The sequence below is a fragment of the Oncorhynchus gorbuscha genome, linkage group LG14 (assembly GCF_021184085.1).
Source record: "Oncorhynchus gorbuscha isolate QuinsamMale2020 ecotype Even-year linkage group LG14, OgorEven_v1.0, whole genome shotgun sequence".
NCBI classification, from domain to species: domain Eukaryota; kingdom Metazoa; phylum Chordata; class Actinopteri; order Salmoniformes; family Salmonidae; genus Oncorhynchus; species Oncorhynchus gorbuscha.
In genome coordinates, this window is record NC_060186.1 from 55,525,691 (window position 1) to 55,553,159 (window position 27,469).

Genomic DNA, 27,469 nt, shown 5'->3' on the forward strand with positions numbered 1-27,469 from the left:
CGGGGATTTGAACTTGCAACCTTTCAGTTACTAGTTCAGCTCTCTAACCACTAGGCTACCCTGTCACCCCTTTAGTAGGACCTACTAAAGAGATCAGTCTTCAGTAAATGCTTTAAAGGTTGAGACCGAGTCGACATCTCTCACATGGATCGGCAGACCATTCAATAAAAATGTTGCTCTATAGGAGAAAGCCCTGCCTCCAGCTGTTTGCTTTGAAATTCTTGGAAGAATAAGTCTTGCGTCTTGTGACCATAATGTATGTGTAGGTATGTACTGCAGGACCAAATCGGAGAGAGAGTTGGAAAGGGAAAGGGCAATATCTAGTCAATTGTACAACTGAATGCATTCAACTGAAATGTCTCTTCCGCAAAAACCCAACCCTTCTGAGTCAGAGTACAGTGGCAAATTGGCAAGAGACACACAGAAACCTTTTTGCCCTTCCTTGAGAAGTCAATTTAGAGAGTCGGAGAGGTAAGATAATACATTTACTTTTCATGTTTTATATTGAAATGATGTAAACGATTTGATTGAGTTCATTTTTAAGTATGACCTTTCACAGGGTTCAGGTGTAAATATAAATGTAATATTTGTTCAAGGTTTAACAATGTGAATACAGAAGAGTAAATGAAGGACTCTTAGACAACATATGATGTTTGTGACACTGTGTCACAATTATTAAAATAAGTAATCTTTCTCATATCTTATTTGTACATACAGCTGAAGTCGGAAGTTTACATACACCTTAGCCAACTACATTTAAACTTAGTTTTTCACAATTCTTGATGTTTATTCCCAGTAAATTTTCCCTGTTTTGGGTCAGTTAGGATCACCACTTTATTTTAAGACTGTGAAATGTCAGAATAACAGTAGAAAGAATGATTTATTTCAGCTTTAATTTCTTTCATCACATTCCCAGTGGGTCAGAAGGTTACATTCAATCAATTAGTATTTGGTAGCATTGCCTTTAAATTGTTTAACATGGGTCAAACATTTCGGGTAGCCTTCCACAAGCTTACCACAATAAATTGGGTGAATTTTGGCCCATTCCTCCTGACAGAGCGGGTGTAACTGAGTTAGGTTTGTAGGCCTTCTTGCTCAAACACGCTTTTTCAGTTCTGCCCACACATTTTTTTATAGGATTGAGGCCAGGGCTTTGTGATGGCCATTCCAATACCTTGACTTTGTTGTCCTTAAGCCATTTTGCCAAAACTTTGGAAATATGCTTGGGTTCACTGTTCATTTGGAAGACACATTTGCAGTCAGGAATTTTTAACTTGTCTTGAGATGTTGCTTCAATATATCCACATCATTTTCCTACCTCATGAAACCATCTATTTTGTGGAGTGCACCAGTCCCTCCTGCAACAAAGCACCCCCAAAACATGTTGCTGCCATCCCCGTAATTCGCGGTTGGGATGGTTTTCTTCGGCTTGCAAGCCTCCCCCTCTTTTTCCTCCAAACATAACGATGGTCATTATGGACAAAAAGTTATATTTTTGTTTCATCAGACCAGAGGACATTTCTCCAAAAAGTACAATCTTTTTGGAGTTGCAAACCGTAGTCTGGCTTTTAATGGCGGTTTTGGAGCAGTGGCTTCTTCTTTGCTGGGCGGCCTTTCAGGTTATGTCGATATAGGACTTGTTTTACTGTGGATATAGATACTTTGTACCTGTTTCCTTCAGCATCTTCACAAGGTCCTTTGCTGTTGTTCTGGGATTGATTTGCACTTTTCGCACCAAAGTACGTTAATCTCTAGGAGACAGAAAGCGTCTCCTTCCTGAGCGGTATGACGGCTGCCTGGTCCTATTATGTTTATACTTGCGTACTATTGTTTGTACAGATGAGTGTGGTACCTTCAGGCGTTTGGAAATTACTCCCAAGGATGGACCAGACTTGTGGAGGTCTACCATTTTTTTCTGATGTCTTGGCTGATTTCTTTTGATTTTCCCATGATGTCAAGCACAGAGGCACTGAGTCTGAAGGTAGGCCTTGAAATACATCCATGGGTACACCTCCAATTGACTAAAATTATGTCAATTAGCCTAACAGAAACTTCCAAAGCCATGACATAATTTTCTGGAATTTTCCAAGCTGTTTAAAGGCACAGTGAATTTAGTGTATGTAAACTTCTGACCCACTGGAATTGTAAGTTAATTGTATTGTAAGTGAATTGTAAGTGAAATAATCTGTCTGTAAACAATTGTTGGAAAAATGACTTGTGTCATGCACAATGTAGATGTCCTAACTGAAATGCCAAAACTATAGTTTGTTAACAAGACGTTTGTGGAGTGGTTGAAAAACGAGTTTTAATGACTCCAACCTAAGTTTATGTAAACTTCCGTCTTCAACTGTATGTAGTAGACAGATCCAGGAGTGCATGCTATGTGCATCATTTTGAGCATGAATTTCAGATTAAATTGCATTTATTGCGATTGGATCAGTATGTACAGAAAAGATAAGTTAATATAGTCACCAAAATGCAGCAGAGACGTGACCAACCATTTGGTCAGTCATATGTTTCCTTCTTCATCAGACCGCAACAATGTTCTTCTTAGCATTCCAATCAGGATAATGAATATTAGTAACATAATCAAGAAAACAGCCCATAAATACCTCAGCTGTCACCATAATTGGTGCTTATTTAGTTGTGTTTTATTGTATAATTTGTTTTGCAACCATGCTATCTCACAATCTGTACACCATCTGGTGTTCCATTGGGGTAAAAATCTCAAATGTGTAATACTGACTGTATGATGTTTTGTTTTGTATATCTTATGCTATATTCATACAGATATGGCCTCACCAAAGACAGTTTGGTACTTAAGTGTCCTCTTGGTATTTTGCTTTAGTCTGGAAAAACAAGATTGCTTGGAAACTCCAAATGTAACATCAGAGGTAAGAGGCCAGTAAATATGGACTTAAACTAAAATAAAATGTTCACAAGGCAATTTAAAGCAATGTCAGAGAAATATAATATTGTTTGAGCTACATATCTTTAGGTGTATCACTATTAATATAATATGTTTCAAAACAGATTTGTTTGTTCGTTCCATTGGTGTAACTACAGCATGTATACATTATAATTACACAAACAGCACAGTTGTGTAACTGTATCCACATTGTAATAACACTGCACATCCCATGCCAATACATAGGTCGCAGTTGTAAATGAGAACTTGATCTTAACTGGCCTACCTGGTTAAAAAAAGGTGAAATAAATGAAACACATACTTAATTTGACGCAATGATACAAATCATTTAAAAAAAAAAAAATCTATCTTTTCCAGGAATCACCCACTGATGGATCACAAGTTCCTTCTGGAGAAAAGCGAGAGGGTGAGTCAGCTCAAACCTACATGTCTGCCCCCATAATGTGCCTTTAGACACCTTAGAAAATGACAAAATAAAATCGTATTTTATGCTCACACAAATCCGAAATGATTAAAACATCATTATTTATCTTTGCCATTGGATTTTTGCTGTGTGCAGGATATTTGTTGTGTGCAGGATATTTGCTGTGTGCAGGATTTTTGCTGTGTGCAGGATATTTGTTGTGTGCAGGATATTTGCTGTGTGCAGGATATTTGCTGTGTGCAGGATATTTGCTGTGTGCAGGATTTTTGTTGTGTGCAGGATATTTGCTGTGTGCAGGATATTTGCTGTGTGCAGGATTTTTGCTGTGTGCAGGATTTTTGCTGTGTGCAGGATATTTGCTGCGTGCATGTTTTTATTTATTTCTTACATTTCTTAAATGCCCAGATAAATCTACCCTGATTTATTTGATATTGACAAATGTTCTACATAAATATTCTGCGGTTGGTGTTTTTTGTAATGATTTAAGTGACCATTGTGTTGTTGTTGCTGTTAGAAATACTAAGGTTCCTAAGACAAACTATCTTTTTATTCGGAAGATAAATTTGAAGTGTTTTAATGAGCAGGCTTTTCTCCATGATTTGTTTTGTTTTGACTGGAGCAAGATTGAGTTTATCCCTGATGTGGAAACTGCCTGGAAATTCTTTCATTATGTTTTTTTCCAAATAGTAAACAAGCATGCCCCATTCCGCAGGTTCAGGGTTAAAGGGCGGGATAATCCATGGTTTTCTTCTGAGCTGTCATGTATTATTCACGACCGTAATCTAGTTTGGGCTAAAGCAAGGAAATCATGTTCTGATGCTGATTGGCTTATTTTTAGGCAGTTACTAAACAAGTGTTCTTTTCTTCTCAGGAAGGCCAAGTCTGAATATTGTATGTCTGTTACCACTGATAACCTGAATGACCCTAGACAGTTTTGGAAGGCTATTAAGTCTATGTCTGGTAACAGTAATGTTAAATAATTACCTTCATGTGTTTTGAAGGACTCTGTTGCTGTGTATGACAAAACTGAAATGCTGAATTGTTTCAATGAGCACTTTGTATCATCTGGTAGACTGGTTGATTCAGTGTCCTCTGTCTCTGTACAACCTTGTGTGGATGAACCAGTGAGAGCTGGTCAAACTTGTAGCTTTTTGCCATTATCAGTGCAGGTGGTACATACAGCCCTGAAATCCTTAGATCAGAGAAAGCCTGCAGGTCCTCATCTTTTGGGATCCTTGCTTTATAAATCTGGCAGCTGATTTCATAGCTGAAGCACTTACATATCTGTTCAATCTAACACTGGAATGTAATGAAATTCCAAAGATCTGGAAATCAGCATTTGTCCTACCACTTTTAAAAGGGGGAGATCCAACTCTTTTAAATAATTATAGGTCAATCTCAAAGCTGTTAACCCTGGTGAGAATACTTTAAACACTTGTGAGTGAACAGCTAAAATAGTTTTTATTTACTAACTCTATTTTATCAATGTACCAATCGGGCTTCAGGAAGAAGCATAGCACAATTACAGCAGCCATGAAGGTTTTAAATGATATCACTGAAGCCCTTGACAAAAAACAGCACTGTGTCTCACTTTTTATTGATCTCTCTAAGGCTTTTGATACAGTTGAGCATGCTATACTTAGGCATAGATTGTCGAGTGTAGGTCTTTCAGAGCATGCAGTTGCATGGTTTGCTATTTGTCTGATAGAACTCAGTGCACTCAATTTGATGGGCTTATGTCTGTTAAAAACCTCTTAGTGTCATGTATTGTATTGTCATGTCTTGTCCCTGTGCTTTCTCTTCTCTTCGTTTCCCCCTGCTGGTCGTATTAGGTTTCTTTCTCTCTCTCTATTTCTCTCTCTCTCTATCGTTCCGTTCCTGCTCCCAGCTGTTCCTCATTCTCCTAACGACCTTGTTTACTCTCTCACACCTGTCCCCTATTTTGCCCTCTGATTAGGTCTCTATTTCTCTCTCGGTTTCTGCCTCTGTCCTTGTCGGATTCTTGTTTTGCTGTGCCCTTGTTCCGTCCTGTCGTGTTTTGCCTTTTCATCAGATGCTGCGTGTGAGCAGGTGTCTCTGTCCGCTACGGCCCGCGCCTACCCGAAGGGACCTGCAGTCTGTTGCCGCTTGTCCTGCAAATCTCATCAAAAACTAGAGGATTTATGTTTTCCCTGTTTGGACATCTTCTGTAAAGGATTGAGGATTATGTTTTCCCTGTTTGGACTTTAATAAACTCAGTTTCTGTTAAGTCGCTTTTGGGTCCTCACTCACCTGCAAACAGAAGAATCCGACCACGAATGGACCCAGCGACTACGGATCCTCACTACTCAGCCGTCGAGATCCAGGGAGCGATGCTAGGCAGACACGAGCAGGAATTGTCTGCTGCTCGGCATACCGTTGAGACCCTGGCCGCTCAGGTCTCCGACCTCTCAAAACATTTTCACAATCTCCGTCTCGATCCACCAGCTACTTCCTGTGCTTCCGAGTCTCCGGAGCCCAGAATTAATAACCCACCGTGTTACTCTGGGCAGCCCACTGAATGCCGCTCGTTTCTCACCCAGTGTGATATTGTGTTCTCTCTCCAGCCCAAAACATACTCAAGGGGTAGAGCTCGTATCGCCTACGTCATATCTCTCCTTACTGGACGGGCTCGTGAGTGGGGCACGGCAATCTGGGAGGCAAGGGCTGAGTGTACTAACGAGTATCAGAACTTTAAAGAGGAGATGATACGGGTTTTTGATCGTTCAGTTTTTGGGAAAGAAGCTTCCAGGGCCCTGGCCTCCCTATGTCAAGGTAATCGTTCCATAACGGATTACTCTATAGAGTTTCGCACTCTTGCTGCCTCCGTTTCTACTCGTCTGGCCGTTCTTCAGTGGGCTCACTCTGCCAAGTTAGCTGGCCACCCCGGCGTTCGGGGTACGCTTGCTTCTATTAGCCAGCGTTTTTGGTGGCCTACTCAGGAGCGTGACACGCGTCGTTTCGTGGCTGCTTGTTCGGACTGCGCGCAGACTAAGTCCGGTAACTCTCCTCCTGCCGGTCGTCTCAGACCGCTTTCCATTTCCTCTCGACCATGGTCTCACATCGCCTTAGACTTTATTACCGGTCTGCCTTCGTCAGCGGGGAAGACTGTTATTCTAACGGTTGTCGATAGGTTCTCTAAGGCGGCTCATTTTATTCCCCTCGTTAAGCTTCCTTCCGCTAAAGAGACGGCACAAATCATCATTGAGAATGTGTTCAGAATTCATGGCCTTCCGTCAGACGCCGTTTCGGACAGGGGTCCGCAATTCACGTCTCAGTTTTGGAGGGAGTTTTGTCGTTTGATTGGGGCTTCCGTCAGTCTCTCTTCCAGTTTTCATCCCCAGTCTAACGGTCAAGCAGAACGGGCCAATCAGACTATTGGTCGCATCTTACGCAGTCTTTCCTTTCGAAACCCTGCGTCTTTCGCAGAACAGCTCCCTTGGGCAGAATACGCTCACAACTCGCTTCCTTCGTCTGCGACCGGGCTATCTCCTTTTCAGAGTAGCCTTGGGTACCAGCCCCCTCTGTTCTCGTCCCAGCTCGCCGAGTCCAGCGTTCCCTCCGCTCAGGCTTTTGTCCAACATTGTGAGCGCACCTGGAAGAGGGTCAGGTCTGCACTTTGCCGTTATAGGGCGCAGACTGTGAGAGCCGCTAATAAGCGTAGGACTAAGAGTCCTAGGTATTGTCGCGGTCAGAGAGTATGGCTCTCCACTCGTAACCTTCCCCTTACGACAGCTTCTCGCAAATTGACCCCGCGGTTCATTGGTCCGTTCCGTATTTCTCAGGTCGTTAATCCTGTCGCAGTGCGACTTCTTCTTCCGCGACATCTTCGTCGCGTCCACCCAGTCTTCCATGTCTCCTGTGTCAAGCCTTTTCTTCGCGCCCCCGTTCGTCTCCCCCCGTCCTTGTCGAGAGCGCACCTATCTACAGGGTCCGGAAGATTATGGACATGCGTTCTCGGGGACGTGGTCACCAGTACTTAGTGGATTGGGAGGGGTACGGTCCTGAGGAGAGGAGTTGGGTTCCATCTCGGGACGTGCTGGAGCATTCGCTGATCGATGATTTCCTCCGTTGCCGCCAGGTTTCCTCCTCGAGTGCGCCAGGAGGCACTCGGTGAGTGGGGGGGTACTGTCATGTATTGTATTGTCATGTCTTGTCCCTGTGCTTTCTCTTCTCTTCGTTTCCCCCTGCTGGTAGAATTAGGTTTCTTTCTCTCTCTCTATCCCTCTCTCTCTCTATCGTTCCGTTCCTGCTCACAGCTGTTCCTCATTCTCCTAACGACCTTGTTTACTCTCTCACACCTGTCCCCTATTTTGCCCTCTGATTAGGTCTCTATTTCTCTCTCGGTTTCTGCCTCTGTCCTTGTCGGATTCTTGTTTTGCTGTGCCCTTGTTCCGTCCTGTCGTGTTTTGCCTTTTCATCAGATGCTGCGTGTGAGCAGGTGTCTCTGTCCGCTACGGCCCGCGCCTACCCGAAGGGACCTGCAGTCTGTTGCCGCTTGTCCTGCAAATCTCCTCAACAACTAGAGGATTTATGTTTTCCCTGTTTGGACATTAATAAACTCAGTTTCTGTTAAGTCGCTTTTGGGTCCTCACTCACCTGCATAACACTTAGAGCTACCCCCCTACTTTTTTCAATTTCTGCCTGAAGACATACCCAAATCTAACTGCCTGTAGCTCTGGCCCAGAAGCAAGAATATGCATATTCTTGGTACCATTTGAAAGAAAACACTCTGACGTTTATGTAAATGCGAATTGAATGTAGGAGAATATAACACAATAGATCTGGTTTAGATAATACAATGAAAAAAAATATGTTTTTTTATTTTTATTGTTGTATCATCATCTTTAAAATGAACAAGATAAAACAAACATTCAGATAGGATGATTGGGACAATTTCAGTGAAAAATATAAGAGGGCAGCAGTACTTGTGCAAAGTTTCAGAATGATAACTTCCAAAATGAGTGTGCTACATGACATTTATCATGAAGTCACCCAGGTGTCCCACACAAGTAGCCCAAATGTACTCAAGTGGCCAAATTGGTGAAGGTATACATTTCGAAACAAATAACTATATACAAAATGGCAAAATGGTATTCTAATACACCCCCCACAAAAAAAATTATTTAGAGAAAAATATGGGAAAAAAATATGAAGAAAAAATATATATATACATTTACAAAATAACATGGGTAACTATTTACACACTTTCAATATTTGGAAGACCCTCAGTCCTCTATCAAATCAAATGTATTTATATAGCCCTTCGTACATCAGCTAATATCTCAAAGTGCTGTACAGAAACCCAGCCTAAAACCCCAAACAGCAAGCAATGCAGATGTAGAAGCACGGTGGCTAGGAAAAACTCCCTAGAAAGGCCAAAATCTAGGAAGAAGGCCAGTCCTCTTCTGGCTGTGCCGGGTGGAGATTATAACAGAACATGGCCGAGATTTTCAAACGTTCATAGGTGACCAGCAGGGTCAAATAGTAATCACAGTAGTTGTAGAGGATGCAACAGGACAGCACATCAAGAGTAAATATGAACAGTTTAGAGTTCCATAGCCGCAGGCAGAACAGTTGAAACTGGAACAGCAGCCATGCCAGGTGGACTGGGGACAGCAAGGAGTCATCATGCCAGGTAGTCCTGACGCATGGTCCTAGGGCTCAGGTCCTCCTCTGAGAGAGAAAAAGAGAATTAGAGAGAGTATACTTAAATTCACACAGGACACCGGATAAGACAGAAGAAGTACTCCAGATATAACAAACTGACCCTAGCCTCCCGACACATAAACTACTGCAGCATAAATACTGGAGGCTGAGACAGGAGGGGTCAGGAGACACTGTGGCCCCATCCGATGAGACCCCCGGACAGGTCCAAACAGGAAGGATATAACCCCACCCACTTTGCCAAAGCTTGACACAATATTGTGCTGCTGATGCCAGGTGCCACAGCAGTCTCTTTCTGCAGAGGGTCACCAAGCATGTGGCACTGGTGATGGGGGACTTAATTTTGAAAAGAACATATCGACGCCTCCATGCTGTGCCCTTTTGGCCCTGAGGCACATCCATGCCTGCAGAAATACATTTGGGCAGATGAACACCACTTGTAGCAGGAGCTGGATGAACAAACTTCAGTGGGGGATGGACACCTTGGCCCTGGGGGCTGCCACTCGGAGTCAGTGTCACTGTGAAAGAAACTGTTCAGTTAGAATAGTTTCTCATATGAGCCCTGAATCAACAGGTATAATAAACAGATAAAAAAAAAAATATATATATATATATATATATATATATATATATATATAGAGAGAGAGAGAGATAGAGAGAGAGAGAGAGAGAGAGAGAGAGAGAGAGAGAGAGAGAGAGAGAGAGAGAGAGAGAGAGAGAGAGAGAGAGAGAGAGAGAGAGAGAGAGAGAGAGAGAGTACAGGGAACATAAGGTTGAATATATTATTATAGACCTGCTAGATCTACTGTCTTTTTTATATTATGACATTTCATCTAGATCTACTGTCTCAATTATATTATGACAGACCAGCTTGATCTACTGTCTTTATTATATTACAACAGACCAGCTGTATCTACTGTCTCCATTTCACTTTGGCCATTGTTGTGGGCCTGCCCTCCCCTCATTTCATGTGGGCTGGGGTGGGGCGGCAGACACACACATCTCACATTTCATTACATTACATTTTTATATATTGCTTCTAAAAATAAATCACAAATAATATTTTATATTATTAATTTCAAACAAGGGCATTAGCATGAGAAGAACTTACCAGTCCAAAACGATGTCCTCGCCGTTCAAAGAAATATTTCTCCACTTGGGAATCGCTAAATGAATCGTCCTACAACAATCTCTGACTCACTTTTCCGATCAATTTATTCTAAAATTGTGTGTACATTTGTATATCTAGACCTTTTTTTAACCTTTCCCTGACTTAGTCGCCATACTGATTGATATATAAACAGCTGAATATGCGAAACAACGCTATGCGTAATATGCATTGATCCTTCTGGTATGAAACTTCAATAGCGAATGACTCTCTTTACGCTGGAGTTTACTGCATGGATTGGTCTTCCAACACACAAACATTACCTATTGCCGTTTACGTCAGCTCATTGGCTATCTACCCAGCTAGATTTCAAGACGATCAGTGGTCATTAGGTTAAAATACAGTCAATCAACGAAACAGCGGGCAAATCATTGGTGCACAATGATGTCATTACTTGTTGTCTTCAAAACGGTTTCTTTCAGTCAATACGTCCCGCGAAATGACCGTTCAGGTTTGGTTGTGTTACAAACAAACAAGTTGATTTGTAACGCTGTTCATCGTTTGTCGAAAGAGAGTCGGACCGAAATACAGCATGGTGGTTACTCATGACTTTAATGAAAAAAAGCGACATATGAAATAACGATACAAATACAAAACAACAAACGGAACGTGAAACCTAATTACAACCTAAAACCTAATTACAGATTACAGGAACAATCACCCACGAAATACACAGTGAAACCCAGGCTACCTAAATACGGTTCCCCATCAGAGACAACAAGAATCACCCGACTCTGATTGAGAACCGCCTCAGGCAGCCAAGCCTATACTAGACACACCCCTAATCAACCACAATCCCAATGCCTACAAAAACCCCAATACGACAATACCATAACCCCATGTCACACCCTGGCCTGAACAAATAATTAAAGAAAACACAAAATACTAAGACCAAGGCGTGACATGATTGCAGTGAAACCAAACCTGACTGGAAAAGTCACGTTCTGTGTGGGTATTTACCTCGAATGTGTTGTCGAAAATGGAATGAGACGGAATTCACGACACAAGCGGTTCACAAAATGTTTCGTGTTAGGCTATAAAAACTGATTTTATCAAACAAAAAATCATCCATTGTGTAACAATGAGCATTGGGATTGCAAACAGACGAAGATCGTCAAAGGTAAACTATTTATTTTAATGCAGTTTATGATTTTGTTACGCCTGTGCTGGTTGAAATTGTTGTTTTTTATGGGGCTCTATCCTCAGATAATCGCATCGTATTCTTTCGCAGTAAATCCGCAGTTGGATTAGCAAGATTCTAGGCTTTCAATACATGTGAGACACTTGTAATTTCATGAATGTTTAATATGACTATTTATCTAGCGATCACCATATGTTGTGGAATTTCAGCCCGCTACCGGGTTCTGTGCTCAGAGAGGTTAAATTGTCTGTCGTTAATGGTGTGCCCCAAGGCTCTGAACTTGGTCCTCTCTTATTCACTATTTATATAAATTATTTAGACAAAAATGTCCAAAATGCGCAACTTCATTTTTATGCTGATGATACTGTTATTTACTGTTGTGCCTCGTCTCTTACAAAAGCTTTCCAGAACTTGCAAACTGGTTTTTATACTGTTCAACATACCTTGTGTCAATTGAAGCTTATCCTCATTATACTTTTAACCTTAGAAATTATTCTAAGACGACACACTAAGCCTAACCAATAGTTCACAGTCATGGCAGTGGTATATCAACTGCCCCAGCTGTTAATCCATCAGCACATTCTGCCAGTCAAGTCATTCGAGAGAACATGTCCAAAAACTAGACTATCTGGACTGACAAAACTAAACTAATGGTGTTTTCTAAAGCAAGAAATAGACCTCTGAACCTTTCACCTACTACTACCTGTCAGGGAAAGGAGATTAAGGTTGTAACCTCATATAAATATCTTGGAATTTTATTGATGACGGCCTATCTTTTAAATTGCATATTCAACAACTTACAAAAAGATTGAAGCTGAAATTGGGATTTTATTTTAGGAATAAGCCCTGTTTTTATTTTGAAGTCAGGAGGAGGCTAGTATCAGCTACATTTATGCCTTTACTAGACTATGGGGATATTTTATATATCAATGCTTCCGCTCAGGGTTTGAGATCAATTGACACCCTTTACCATGGTGCTTTGAGATTTATTTTAAACTGCAAAACCCTTACGCACCACTGCACTTTGTATACCAGGGTATGCTGGTTACATGAGCCTTGATTTCTAATCAATCAAGACAGTGTTACCAGCAAAGCACCCCCACAACATGGCACCTCCTCCATACTTTACGGTGGGAAATAAACATGCAGAGATCATCTGTTCACCTACAGTACTCTGTGTCTCACATGGACACGACGGTTGGAACCAAAAAATCTAAAATATGGACTCATCAGACCAAAGAACAGATTTCCACCAGTCTAATGACCATTGCTTGTGTTTCTTGGCTCAAGCAATTCTCTTCTTAGTATTGGTGTCCTTTAGTAGTGGTTCCTTGGCATCAATTTGACCATGAATGCCTGATTCACGCAGCCTCCTCTGAACAGCTGATGTTGAGATGTGTCTGTTGAACTCTGTGAAGCATGTATTTGGGCTGCAATCTGACTTGCATTTAACTCTAAGGAACATATCCTCTGCAGCAGAGGTAACTCTGGGTCTTCGTTTCCTGTGGTTGTCCTCATTAGAGCCAGTTTCATCATCATTTTCCAGATTGACTGACCTTCATGTCTTAAAGGAATGATGGACTGTCGTTTCTCTTTGTTAATTTGAGCTGTTCTTGCCATAATATTGGACTTGGTCTTTTACCAAATAGGACTATCTTCTGTAAACCAACCCTACCTTGTCACAACACATCTGATTGGCTCAAACGCATTAAGAAGGAAAGAAATTACACAAATTAACTTTTCACAAGGCACACCTGTTCATTTAAATGCATTCCAGGTGACTAACTCTTGAAGCTTTATGAGAGAATGCCAATAGTTTGCAAAGGCAAAAGGTGGTGTCATGCAGGTGAATAAGGACCCAAAAGCGACTTGGCGAAAACAGAGTATTTAATCCAGTAATAAACTTTACAAAACAAAAAGCATAATACTACTCGTAAAGACGAGAACAGACTGGAGACTTGATCGAGAACTGCAGGTTGCCCCGGGAAGGCACTAGAACCTAGCAGACTCAGACACCTGCTCACCACGCAGCATCTGAGGGAAACACGACACGACAGGGCAAAACATAGACACAGCACGGTGAATATAGATGAGGATCCGACAGGGCAGGTACGGGAAACAAGGAGAGAAATAGGGACTCTAATCAGGGAAAAGGATCGGGAACAGGTGTGGGAAGACTAAATGATGATTAGGGGAATAGGAACAGCTGGGAGCAGGAACGGAACGATAGAGAGAAGAGAGAGCGAGAGAGTGAGAGAGGGAGGGGGAGAGAGAGGGATAGAAAGAGGGAAAGAACCTAATAAGACCAGCAGAGGGAAACGAATAGAATGGGAAGCACAGGGACAAGACATGATAATAAATGACAAAACATGACAGTACCCCCCCACTCACCGAGCGCCTCCTGGCGCACTCGAGGAGGAATCCTGGCGGCAACGGAGGAAATCATCAATGAGTGAACGGTCCAGCACGTCCCGAGACGGAACCCAACTCCTCTCCTCAGGACCGTAACCCTCCCAATCCACTAAGTATTGGTGACCCCGTCCCGAGAACGCATGTCCATGATCTTATGTACCTTGTAAATAGGTGCGCTCTCGACAAGGACGGGAGGGGGAGGGAAGACGAACGGGGTGCGAAGAAAGGGCTTAACACAGGAGACATGGAAGACAGGATGGACGCGACGAAGATGTCGCGGAAGAAAGTCGCACAGCGACAGGATTGACGACCTGGGAGACACGGAACGGACCAATGAACCGCGGAGTCAACTTACGAGAAGCTGTCGTAAGAGGAAGGTTGCGAGTGGAAAGCCACACTCTCTGGCCGCAACAATACCTTTCTTAATCCTGCGTTTATTGGCGGCTCTCACAGTCTGTGCCCTGTAGCGGCAAAGTGCAGACCTCACCCTCCTCCAGGTGCGCTCACAACGTTGGACAAACGCTTGAGCGGAGGGAACGCTGGACTCGGCAAGCTGGGAAGAGAATAGAGGAGGCTGGTAACCCAGACTACTCTGAAACGGAGATAACCCGGTAGCAGACGAAGGAAGCGAGTTGTGAGCGTATTCTGCCCAGGGGAGCTGTTCTGCCCAAGACGCAGGGTTTCTGAAAGAAAGGCTGCGTAGTATGCGACCAATCGTCTGATTGGCCCTCTCTGTTTGAACTTAGACTGGGGATGAAACCCGGAAGAGAGACTGACGGACGCACCAATCAAACGACAGAACTCCCTCCAAAACTGTGACGTGAATTGCGGACCTCTGTCTGAAACGGCGTCTTTAGGCCATTTCTGAACACATTCTCGATAATGATTTGTGCCGTCTCCTTAGCGGAAGGAAGTTTAGCGAGGGGAATGAAATGTGCCGCCTTATAGAACCTATCGACAACCGTAAGAATCACAGTCTTCCCCGCAGACAAAGGCAGACCGGTAATGAAGTCTAGGGCGATGTGAGACCATGGTCGAGAAGGAATGGGGAGCGGTCTGAGACGACCGGCAGGAGGAGAGTTACCCGACTTAGTCTGCGCGCAGTCCGAACAAGCAGCCACGAAACGGCGCGCGTGTCACGCTCCTGAGTCGGCCACCAAAATCGCTGGCGAATAGACGCAAGAGTGCCTCGAACACCGGGATGACCAGCTAACTTGGCAGAGTGAGCCCACTGAAGAACAGCCAGACGAGTGGAAACAGGAACGAAAAGGAGGTTACTAGGACAAGCGCGCGCGACGCAGTGTGCGTGAGTGCTTGCTTAACCTGTCTTTCAATTCCCAGACTGTCAACCCGACAACACGCCCATAAGGAAGAATCCTCTCGGGATCAGTAGAAGCCACAGAAGAACTAAACAGACGGGATAAGGCATCAGGCTTGGTGTTCTTGCTACCCGGACGGTAAGAAATCACAAACTCGAAACGATAAAAACAACGCCCAACGAGCACGGGCATTAAGTCGTTTGGCAGAACGGATGTACTCAAGGTTCTTATGGTCTGTCCAAACGACAAAAGGAACATTCGCCCCTCCAACCACTGTCATTCTAGGGCTAATGGCGAGCAGTTCACGGTTACCCACATCATAGTTGCGCTCAGATGGCGACAGGCGATGAGAAAATAAGCGCAAGGATGAACCTTATCGTCAGACTGGAAGCGCTGGGATAGAATGGCTCAAGCGTCAACCTCGACAATGAATTGTCTAGTGACGTCAGGAGTTAGGAGCGGACGTAAAACGTTCTTTTAGAAGATCAAAAGCTCCTGGGCGGAACCGGACCACTTAAAACACGTCTTGACAGAAGTAAGAGCTGTGAGAGGGGCAGCAACTTGACCGAAATCAATGAAACGCCGATAGAAATTAGCGAAACCTAAAAAGCGCTGCAACTCGACACGTGACCTTGGAACGGGCCAATCACTGACAGCTTGGACCTTAGCGGAATCCATCTGAATGCCTTCAGCGGAAATAACGGAACCGAGAAAAGTAACGGAGGAGACATGAAAAGAGCACTTCTCAGCCTTTACGTAGAGACAATTCTCTAAAAGGCGCTGTAGAACACGTCGAACGTGCTGAACATGAATCTCGAGTGACGGTGAAAAAATCAGGATATCGTCAAGATAGACAAAAACAAAGATGTTCAGCATGTCTCTCAGAACATCATTAACTAATGCCTGAAAAACAGCTGGCGCATTGGCGAGACCAACGGCAGAACCCGGTACTCAAAATGCCCTAACACGCTTTTCCACTCCCCCTCTCTGATGCGCACAAGATGGTAAGCGTTACGAAGGTCCAACTTAGTAAAGCACCTGGCTCCCTGCAGAATCTCGAAGGCTGATGACATAAGGGATAACGATTCTTAACCGTTATGTCATTCAGCCTCGATAATCACGCAGGGGCGCAGAGTACCGTCCTTCTTCTTAACAAAAAGAACCCCGCCCCGGCCGGAGAGAGGAAGAAGGCACTATGGTACCGGCGTCAAGAGACACAGATAAATAATCCTCGAGAGCCTTACGTTCGGGAGCCGACAGAAGTATAGTCTACCCCGAGGAGGAGTGGTCCCCGGAAGGAGATCAATACTACAATCATACGACCGGTGAGGAGGAAGGGAGTTGGCTCGGGACCGACTGAAGACCGTGCGCAGATCATGATATTCTTCCGGCACTCCTGTCAAATCGCCAGGTTCCTCCTGAGAAGTGGGGACAGAAGAAATGGGAGGGATGGCAGACATTAAGCACTTCACATGACAAGATTTCCAGGATAGGATAGAATTACAAGACCAATTAATAGAAGGATTATGACATACTAGCCAGGGATGACCCAAAACAACAGGTGTGAAAGGTGAACGAAAAATCAAAAAGAAATAGTCTCACTGTGTTACCAGATACTGTGAGAGTTAAAGGTAGTGTCTCAAATTTGATACTGGGAAGATGACTACCATCTAAGGCAAACATGGGCGTAGGCTTGTCTAACTGTCTGAAAGGAATGTTATGTTTCCGAACCCATGCTTCGTCCATGAAACAACCCTCAGCCCCAGAGTCAATCAAGGCACTGCATGTAGCACCCGAACCGGTCCAGCGTAGATGGACCGACATAGTAGTACAAGATCTAGATGAAGAGACCTGAGTAGTAGCGCTCACCAGTAGCCCTCCGCTTACTGATGGGCTCTGGCCTCTTACTGGACATGAATTAACAAAATGTCCAGCAAATCCGCAATAGAGGCACAGGCGGTTGGTGATCCTCCGTTCCCTCTCCTTAGTCGAGATGCGAATCCCTCCCAGCTGCATGGGCTCAGTCTCAGAGCCAGAGGAGGGAGATGGTTGCGATGCGGAGCAGGGAAACACCGTTGATGCGAGCTCTCTTCCACGAGCCTGGTGACGAAGATCTACCCGTCGTTCTATGCGGATGGCGAGAGCAATCAAAGAGTCCACACTGGAAGGAACCTCCCGAGAGAGAATCTCATCTTTGACCACTGTGTGGAGTCCCTCCAGAAAACGAGCGAGCAGCGCCGGCTCGTTCCAGTCACTAGAGGCAGCAAGAGTTCAACTCTATAGAGTAATCCGTTATGGATCGATCACCTTGGCATAGGGAAGCCAGGACCCTAGAAGCCTCCCCACCAAAAACTGAACGGTCAAAAACCCGAATCATCTCCTCTTTAAAGTTCTGGTAATTGTTAGAACAATCAGCCCTTGCCTCCCAGATAGCTGTGCCCCACTCTCGGGCCCGGCCAGTAAGGAGTGAAATGACGTAAGCAACCCGAGCTCTCTCTCTAGAGTATGTGTTGGGTTGGAGAGAGAACAATATCTCACACTGGGTGAGAAAGGAGCGGCACTCAGTGGGCTGCCCGGAGTAGCAAGGTGGGTTATTAACCCTAGGTTCTGGAGGCTCGGCAGGCCAGGAAGTAACAGGTGGCACGAGACGAAGACTCTGGAACTGTCCAGAGAGGTCGGAAACCTGAGCGGCCAGGCTCTCCACGGCATGGCGAGCAGCAGACAATTCCTGCTCGTGTCTGCCGAGCATGGCTCCTGGATCTCGACGGCAGTGTTACGGCGTCTGTAGTCGCTGGGTCCATTCCTCGGTCGGATCCTTCTGTCATGCAGGTGAATAAGGACCCAAAAGCGACTTGGCGAAAACAGAGTATTTAATCCAGTAATAAACTTTACAAAACAAAAAGCATAATACTACTCGTAAAGACAGACTTGATCGAGAACTGCAGGTTGCCCCGGAAGGCACTTGAACCTAGCAGACTCAGACACCTGCTCACCACGCAGCATCTGAGGGAAACACGACACGACAGGGCAAAACATAGACACAGCACGGTGAATATAGATGAGGATCCGACAGGGCAGGTACGGGAAACAAGGAGAGAAATAGGGACTCTAATCAGGGAAAAGGATCGGGAACAGGTGTGGGAAGACTAAATGATGATTAGGGAATAGGAACAGCTGGGAGCAGGAACGGAACGATAGAGAGAAGAGAGAGCGAGAGAGTGGAGGGATAGAAAGAGGGGAAAGAACCTAATAAGACCAGCAGAGGGAAACGAATAGAATGGGAAGCACAGGGACAAGACATGATAATAAATGACAAAACATGACAGGTGGCTACTTTTACTCTTCACTATTATTGTACAATGCAGAAAAGTGTAAAAACAAAGAAAAACTCTGGAATGAGTAGGTGTGTCCAAACTTTTGACTGGTACTGTATGTATATTTATTTTTATGGTCCACAAGAATTGCACTTCAGGGAACAATAAAGATTTTTTGAAATGAATTGTTTCCACAGTGACAGCAACCCTCATTGAGAAAGTTGGTGAAGTTGAGTTGGACGTCTATAATATTCCACTTGAAGACATACATTACCTAAAGTTCCATGTGAAAAGTGTAACCTACCCCATCCTGATCTCCAGTGTGTTAAATGTAACAGACATAAACATTACTACTGGTAAGAGTTTTTAATTGTTCTTTTTTTCTTCATTTTATAAAAGGTTCAAGACCTACAGGGCTCATGTGTTAGTAAAGGGTGTATTTAAAAAACTAACTTGGACGTTGTTGGCATCTCCATGTTGAGGATAATCAGTCCACTTCCCCTCCATTCACAGAATGCTCCTCAGACCCCAGTGCATTCAGGTGCAAGTGTGAGGACCAGTATAGTTGGTCATGTGATCAGTGTTCCTCCTATGGGTCCTGTGATGAGATCGTTGATGGCAAAATACGTGGATGCCTAAATAACTATCCTTCTGATGGAAAGTTCTGTCAGCCAATCACAAGTAACTATTTGATTCTCACTTCCACATGGTGTTTGACATTGTACCTGTTGTTGTAGTTGTATGTAGTTGTTTTTGGCAACGTCTCCCAGCTGCGTAATTCTTCTTGGTGACATGTCTTTTACCTAATCCCAACAGATCCAAGTCCAACTACTACAGCAGGTATTCCAAGAAGTTACTCAAGCAGTAGATTACATTTACTGAAAATAATAGACATGCTTGTCATGATTTATTCAATTGTAATTTTCCATAGAGCCATCAACCACTTATGGGGAAATTATTGAAATTGAGTTGGACATGACAGATATTTCAGCTACATTGATAGATGTACTTAGGGCAAGTGTGAGTGGCCTGACCTACCCTGTCCTGATCTCCAATGTGTTAAGTGTAACAGAGGTGAACTTCACTACTGGTAAGAGATTTCTGTTGCTGTTGCTCATTTGAGTTTTAATTCCTTGTGCATTGTAAAATATATTCAACAACTGGTTCAGATATTTTCAAATAGTTGGTCTCACAGATGAGGATGAGGTTCATTCCACTCTCCTTTCATTCACAGCATGCTACCCAAACAACACATGCAGATGTGAGGATCAGTATAGTTGGTCATGTGACCAGTGTCTCTCTTATGGGTCCTGTGACAACATCACTGATGACTCCTGTGGATGTATCAAAGCCATTCCTCCTTATGGACCGTTTTGTCAGCCAATCACAAGTAACTGTTTCCTTACCACCTCCACTGTGCTAGTTTAATCAATGTTTATGTATTTGTTCAGCAACATTTAAACTCTAAGTTTACCCCTATCTCCTTTACCACATAGATCTGACGGCTTGTCCAACACCCTCTCCAACACCAGGTATGAGACAATTATTCATGACTATTTAATTAACAAGCATTTTACTGTACTAATTAAAGTCTTACCAAGAGGAACTTGCCATAGTGTTATTCATAGTTGTATATTTACTTGAGGCCTACAGCTGAAAGACAAAAATCTGTGAAACAGGTTAGAGAACCAGCCATCATCATAATCATCTCACATTTCTCTGCGTCCACAGCTTTGCCAGCAGAAGAGGAAACAAGTACTGGTTTTACACAACAATCTATGTATTTCAAATACATGTAACAGTGTCAAAAATCCACTGACCTGTTCAGATGTGATTTTGTTTGGGTTATCTTTTTTTGCCTTTATTTAACTAGACAAGTCAGTTAAGAACAAATTCTTATTTACTATGACGGCCTAGGGACAGTGGGTTAACTGCCTTGTTCAGGAGCAGAACGACAGATTTTTACCTTGTCAGCTTGGGGATTCAATCTCGCCACCTTTCGGTTACTAGTCCAACGCTCTAACCACTAGGCTCCCTGACCACTAGGCTATCTCTGTAACGGCGTTCATCTGTTGAAGAAAGAGAGTCGGACCGAAATGCAGCGTGTTGGTTACTCATGACTTTAATGAAAGAAAACGCGGTACATGAAATAACTGATACTAAATACAAAAACAACAGAACGGAACGTGAAACTAATTACAGCCTATCTGGTGACCACAACACAGAGACAGGAACAATCACTCACCAAATACAAAGTGAAACCATGGCTCCCTAAATACGGTTCCCAATCAGAGACAACGATAAGCACCTGACTCTGATTGAGAATCGCCTCAGGCAGCCAAGCCTAACAACACCCCTAATCATCCGCGATCCCAACTAATACAAACCCCAATACGAAAACAACATATAAACCCATGTCACACCCTGGCCTACCCAAACATATAACAAAAACACAAAATACAATGACCAAGGCGTGACAATCTCAGAGTATTACACAATGAACAAATTATGGCTTGTGTATGGAAAGTAATTTACATCTTCAAAAATAGATTCTCTGTTGGTTAATTAAATATATTTAAAAGTCCATGACAAATAACTTGAGCACTCAAACTCCTGCCGTAACAAGTAAGTTCCTTATTACATGTAGTTACGGTACGGTAAACAAAATGTAATCATTCAGTGATACACAGCAATGTCAGTAAAGTAAATACCTTTACGCGTTTGTGCCAACAACAAAACAGTCCACAGCAAGTTCAACAACTCCAACAAACCCCTCCAGTACAACATCAAAGAAACAAATCAATAATGTCATTTCATTGGACCTACGGTATTTCCTTGTGGTATTATTGAGTCGGGCATCACCAATATTCCAGTAACAGCAATGTGTTATATATCATGTTTTTATGTTCCACTGTACCTCAGTACCAACATAAAAACACAGAAAGTTCAACAACTCCAACAACACCCTCCTTAATTTGACCTATTTCCTTGTTACATGTTTGAAAGAAGTTGGACATCGCCAAAAAAACAGTTACTCTGATGTCTTCATCAAATTGTTTTTCTGTTCCACTGTGCCCTAGTGCGAACAAAACAAAACGGTCAAAAGCAACCTCAGTTATACAAATGTGTAATTACATTTTTAACTTCCGTATTCTTATATTTTGTTCTGTTTTTTTTTTTAGAAAACACACTGAACCTACAATTTACTATGGCTATCACCTTTGACTCTAACTTCAATGATGAAAATAATGCAATGTTCAAAGATATTGATCAAACTGTGAGTATACTATATTCCCTCATGCTTATCACAATGTCCATGTGCTGTAATGTAAAGTGTCAACCTGGACTCAGGGTTAGATGTAACATAGTAAATGTAAATCGGTCTCACTCCATTTAGTATGACAGATTATATTTCGTATGGTATGTATTAATTTGTGGATGTCCATTGTACATGTGTCATGATATGTGACAAATTACAATTTGTTTGATATGTTCCAAATGTTCATTTCATGTCCTTTTCAATAATTTCTTTGAAATCACTCTTGATCAATAATCATTTCACTGTCTCACACAGATCAAAGTCATATATAAGAGAAACATGCGAGGCTTCATATCAGCAAAGTTAAATAGGTTAAAGTAAGTTTGGCTCCACTGTTATTACCTCTATTCAATACTTTATCATTTTATATTATTTCATTTCATGTGCTAATCATTTGAATATTCAAATACTAAATGTCACCTTAAATTTCTCAACGTTCAGTTTAATGTAGATTTTCAATCCCAATGTAACAAACTTCTTCTTCGTCTGATGATGAGTAGGAAGGATCGAACCAAAATGCAGCGTTGTAAGTGTCCATGATAATTTATTATATCAGAACACGAGAAAATTCCAAATTAGCAAAGTGCAGGAAAGAAATGAAAATCGAAACAGTTCTGTATGGTGAAAACACAGACACAGAAAACAACTACCCACAAACACCAGGTGGGAACAGGCTACCTAAGTATGGTTCTCAATCAGAGACAACGATTGACAGCTGCCTCTGATTGGGAACCATACCAGGCCAAACACATAGAACTATAACACACAGAACAAACATAGAATGCCCACCCCAACTCACACCCTGACCAAACTAAAATAGAGACATAAAAAAGGAACTAAGGTCAGGACGTGACACTCAGGTGATTTTGAGGGATGTATGGGCCATATAATAGTTTCTGCACAAATGTAAAGAATTGAAGGTTGCTGAAATTCTAAGAATTTAAACTGTGGTCTAAAATATCCAATATAACAAATACATTTTCAGTATATGCCCCAGAGCCGTGGGGTTCTAGCTTGTATGGCTCCCTGGGCGAACCACCGTTTTCATGATATCATTGACGTGATGTGCAAATGAGCGATAGAAAACGGATTGCGCAAATGTCACCATTCTAAAAGATGTTGTGCGGGCGACCCGCCCCCGGCCCATGATGCCGCCCAGGCCCATGTCGCCTATACTTAAAACCTCCACTGCCCCAGAGACAAGAGTTTTCCCTCGAAATGAAAAGAACTTGGGGTTGATGTTATACAGTGTATGTATGGGCTATTTTTGCCAATGCATGCTATTCATTTGTGGATATGTTTTCTGATATTTCTTTCTCACATGAATAGGAGTGGAAGTGTTATTGCAGATTTTACTGTTATAACAACAATTGTCGATAATGTGGAAATTGCAAAAGCAAAAGAGGATATTGTCTCAACACTTGGAGAAAAATATAAAATAAGTAAGTACTTGATTAGGTTTGTATTTGGTGGATTTGGTGGACCAAGTTAGTTATTACTTGTCCTGAAATACATTCAAACTGTATTTTGATGAGTTTAAACTGTGGCAGCAGTACATGTCAGTTGATTTTAGATGAATTGTTCATTTTCTTGCTTTTCTGTGTGCATCAAAAATATTGTCACAAGAATTTCGCTTAAATTCGCCTTCATGTAATCGCATAATTAATGACATGTAAACTACAGTTGTAATATCTATAAGATTACAATTATAAATATTGTATAATTTCACAAATCCTATTGTTCTCTAGGGTTTACCTGCTTGAATAATACGATCTTTCGCAGTGGACAAGTGAATGAGATAGTTGTAGCTGACTGCAAATTGGATGAAGTAGGTCAAAAGACTGCTATATGTCAAGAAAATGGACATTTTTCAGTTCGGGAGAATAACTGTGTCTTAAAAGAAATTGAAAACCTGTTTTTTTTATCTCAGGTAATATGTTAACATAAAACATATAAAATATCCTCTATATGAAAATGGTTTAGTAATGATGGTATTGCCTTGTTACAGTACTATATATAGTATCAATCCTTATATACACTTGTATTGTCTTTCTTTCATCACTTTAAATCCACACAGGCTTTAGTGGGGACTGGTCTTCCAGTCTTTTTGGAAAGACTCCGCAACAGCACTTTTAACCTCCTAGATAGAATAGTTGCATCACCTGCAACTATTTCTACTGTTGTTAATATTCTAAAAAATGTTGCAAATGTGTCCCGAAGTACCCCAATAAACAAACCATTGATGAAGGTATGTTGACATCAACAGTTTTACTTTTATTAGGATTTCAGTAATCCTGTACTAATTCTGATTTCTATCTTGATCTCTAGAATTTCCTGGAAACGGCAGGTGTACTTACTTCCAAAGGAGCAAAAGCCTCCTGGGATGTTCTAAACAGCAACCTCACCAAAAGCGAAAGCTCAGCCTTTCTGGGCACCGTTGAAACACTTTCCAATTTCCTTACAGATGACTTTTTTGACATAGAAACGTCAAGGATTATTTTAAACAAAACCACAGTCAACAACTCAATCAACAACTTATTCAATTTAAACTCGTCTGTTCTGATAGAAATACCGGCATCTGAAGCTTCCTTCAATTCAATCACCATAATAACATTTGACTCCTTGGATAATGTTTTACCTGCGAGAAACAGTAGCAGTTTGAACAACAGTGTCAACAGTGTCAACACCATCAACGGAAAAGTGGTTCTGGTGAAGGTGAATGGTACAATCAAGAATGTGACGTTCAGTTTTGATGTACTGAACAAGGCACTGGCCAATCCTCAGTGTGTTTTCTGGAACTTCAACCTTTTTGACGGCCTTGGAGGATGGGATGATAAAGGATGTGAACTGCAGTCTGAAAAGAATGGCACTGTCACCTGTCACTGTAATCATCTGACGTCCTTCTCCATTTTGATGTCGCCTTCCATTCCAGCTGTGTTGCGTGTCGCTTTGGAATTTATCACTCACATTGGAGTTGGCATATCAATGGGTTGCTTGGTCGTGTGTCTCATCATTGAGATGTTGGTATGGAATGCTGTGACTGGAAACAACACATCTTACATGCGTCATGTCTCTATAGTGAACATCGCCGTTTCCCTTCTGATTGCTGACATTTGGTTCATTATTGGTGCAGCAATTTCCGACAATGAAAAAAAAGATCTACCTGCGTGTTCCACAGCAACATTTTTCATCCACTTTTTCTACCTGGCTCTGTTTTTCTGGATGTTGGTCTCAGGCCTTTTGCTGCTCTACTGGACTGTCATGGTGTTCTCTCACATGTCTAAACCAGCAATGTTGGCCATCAGTTTTTCTTTGGGCTATGGAGCTCCCCTCATCATTGCTGTCATAACTATCGCAGTGACAGCCCCAGGGAAACAATACATCAGAGATAATGATGGGGTTTGCTGGCTCAACTGGACAGAGTCAAAGGCCCTTCTGGCTTTTGTGATCCCTGCCCTGACCATAGTGGTCATCAACCTTTTGATCCTGATTGTGGTTCTGTTCAAAATGCTGAGGAGAGGCGTGGGGGATGTTACTCAGTCAGATGAGAGAAATGCTTTGGTGGTCATCGCCAGGTGTCTGGCCATTCTGACTCCCTTCTTTGGTACTACCTGGGGACTAGGAGTAGGAACCATGACTACACCAAACAATCTAGGAATCCATATTGTGTTTGCAATCTTCAATTCATTACAGGTATTTAACTCAGTTAAATAACACTAGTAAATAACTGGTCCTCGGTTAAGTGCAATTGACTTGAAATATTTTTTCTTTTAAATGCATTAAATTCCCGATGGCATGTTATGCTAAGTTAAGATTTGGATGAATGTTTACAATTAAATATATACTGAATTTGGTATAGTAATTCCATCCTTCACCATGTTATCATTCAAAGGGTTTGTTCATCTTGGTATTTGGAACACTTTTGGACAAAAAGGTATGTTCATGACCCACTTACTGATACCTCTCATATTATGTATTGTAATGTGCTTTGTAATGACAATTAATATATTTGATGAACTCCTTGTCTGTGCTTTCAGATCTGGGAAGCTCTGACAGGAAGGTCACAAGTGTCCTCCAACCGCACAAAGGTAAGAGATTTTCTTTAAACTGTCAAGCCCTGACCATACTAAATAAAGACAAAACAAAGGAAATAAAGGTCAGAACGTGACACCGACACACAAGCAGTAGGGGGATTACACGCACACACAGACACACAAACAGTAGGTGGGATGTGTCTTTCCCCACAGTCCACACTCCTCGTATATCACTACCAAGCTGGCAGTTCCATACCGCTCCCTCATGAGATTAGAGGGACCTTGACAGTGTCTCTTTCATGTCGTAAGTTTTTGAAAGTTCTAACCAGGTCCGGTCGTGTTTAATTGTTGTCATGTTTAATTGTCCTCTGTGTTTTCTTAGACATACACACACATTTCTCTCCCTTACTTGTCTCGACCAAACCTTATTGGACTTAAGTTTATCAATAGTTACGTTAGTCTAATTTATTCATTACACATGTTACATAATCTAATAATTATGTTTCAGGGTGGAATTCTTTAGTCATTACCTTAAACATACAAATTCCCTTATCAATATTATATTTTCATTTCAGACCACAAGTGCTGCAACATCATCGTCAGGTGGTTTGGGCTTTTTCCGGTTACGGCGGAGAAGTAGGTCTATAGTATAAAGCAATACTCTTAGGCAATTGGGCACAACTTCCCATTAAGATGCCCTTATACTACAGTACATTGCGCCATTGTTTGACCTATTGTTCCTACTGTTCCAGATGTTTTCAATGTTTCAGCAGCTCCAACATCCAGCCCTACTGGTGCATCATAGACTTTTATCAACACTTAACTCAATACAACAAATGTGATTATAATGAAACAATCAAAGGGTGTTGCCGCACATCATCAATTGACGCACTGGGTTAGAGTAGCTAACACCTTGAGTGTGACATTGAAGTGACTGCCACTAAGAGCTGACCCCAACTCTCAGTGACATCATTAGGGGTTATGTCTTACACAGAGCGAATGATTCTGAACAATATGGTATTTGAACTTTTTATCGGGATTATTGAGTATTATATTGAATAACATGATTATTGTTTTTTTTGTGGGGTGGGGGTGTTTAAATAAGAGTATGACTGTGTAAATGTATTAATCAGCTAACATGAAGAATGGAGATTGTTCCTGAAATAACACATTACATTCTCTCTTTGAATAATTCAATGTTCATTTTGTCACAATTTATATTACGTTTAATTTACATGTAAAAGGTCATATGTTCTCTTGTCTAAGACATTGCACTTTGGATGCTAAAGAATAGTTGTTGATATCATGGTTTAAGTCATTATGTGTGTATGCAAATTCTGAGGGAGACTAAAAAGAGGGCAAAACATGCAAAAGATAACGGCTTTACATTGAGCGGGATGTAAGATAGGCACCGCACACACGGATGTACAATGCATTTGTCACAACCATTGTGCTACAATTGAGTTATTATTCTGTACCAAAATAATAACATGTGTTGAGAAGACACGACACAGTAACAACATTTGTGCAGACAAACTCCATTGTATCACAGAAATATATGTTGTATCACAATTATTATGTGTCAAATCCATTGTCGATCAGCTTTATGACCTTACTTATGATCCATGATGTATCTCATTTTGTCTCTTCATGTTGGCTATTATCAATTTACATGTTGCATGCATGCTTTGCTTTTTTATTTAAATAAAATGTGGCAAACAGCA

General features: G+C 42.1%; 1 protein-coding gene across 3 annotated transcripts; it reads left to right on the forward strand.

Moving 5' to 3' along the window:
- Nucleotides 1–27,469, forward strand: LOC123995143 (adhesion G protein-coupled receptor F5-like). 3 transcript variants are annotated; one of them, XM_046298526.1, is made up of 20 exons: nucleotides 1–471; nucleotides 2,849–2,894; nucleotides 3,287–3,335; nucleotides 18,590–18,748; nucleotides 18,906–19,073; nucleotides 19,209–19,232; nucleotides 19,324–19,482; nucleotides 19,627–19,782; nucleotides 19,889–19,924; nucleotides 20,124–20,147; nucleotides 21,575–21,669; nucleotides 21,967–22,028; nucleotides 23,041–23,153; nucleotides 23,460–23,641; nucleotides 23,789–23,959; nucleotides 24,040–25,404; nucleotides 25,604–25,645; nucleotides 25,749–25,799; nucleotides 26,321–26,381; nucleotides 26,498–27,469. In XM_046298526.1, exons 1-20 carry the CDS (start codon nucleotides 341–343, stop codon nucleotides 26,548–26,550), a joined length of 3,147 nt encoding a protein of 1,048 aa, XP_046154482.1. In that variant the 5' UTR covers nucleotides 1–340; the 3' UTR covers nucleotides 26,551–27,469. The 3 variants fall into 3 exon arrangements, with proteins under 3 accessions (XP_046154482.1, XP_046154484.1, XP_046154483.1); XM_046298527.1 differs by having other exon boundaries at nucleotides 2–471; nucleotides 2,791–2,894; XM_046298528.1 differs by lacking the exon at nucleotides 23,041–23,153 and having other exon boundaries at nucleotides 23,494–23,641.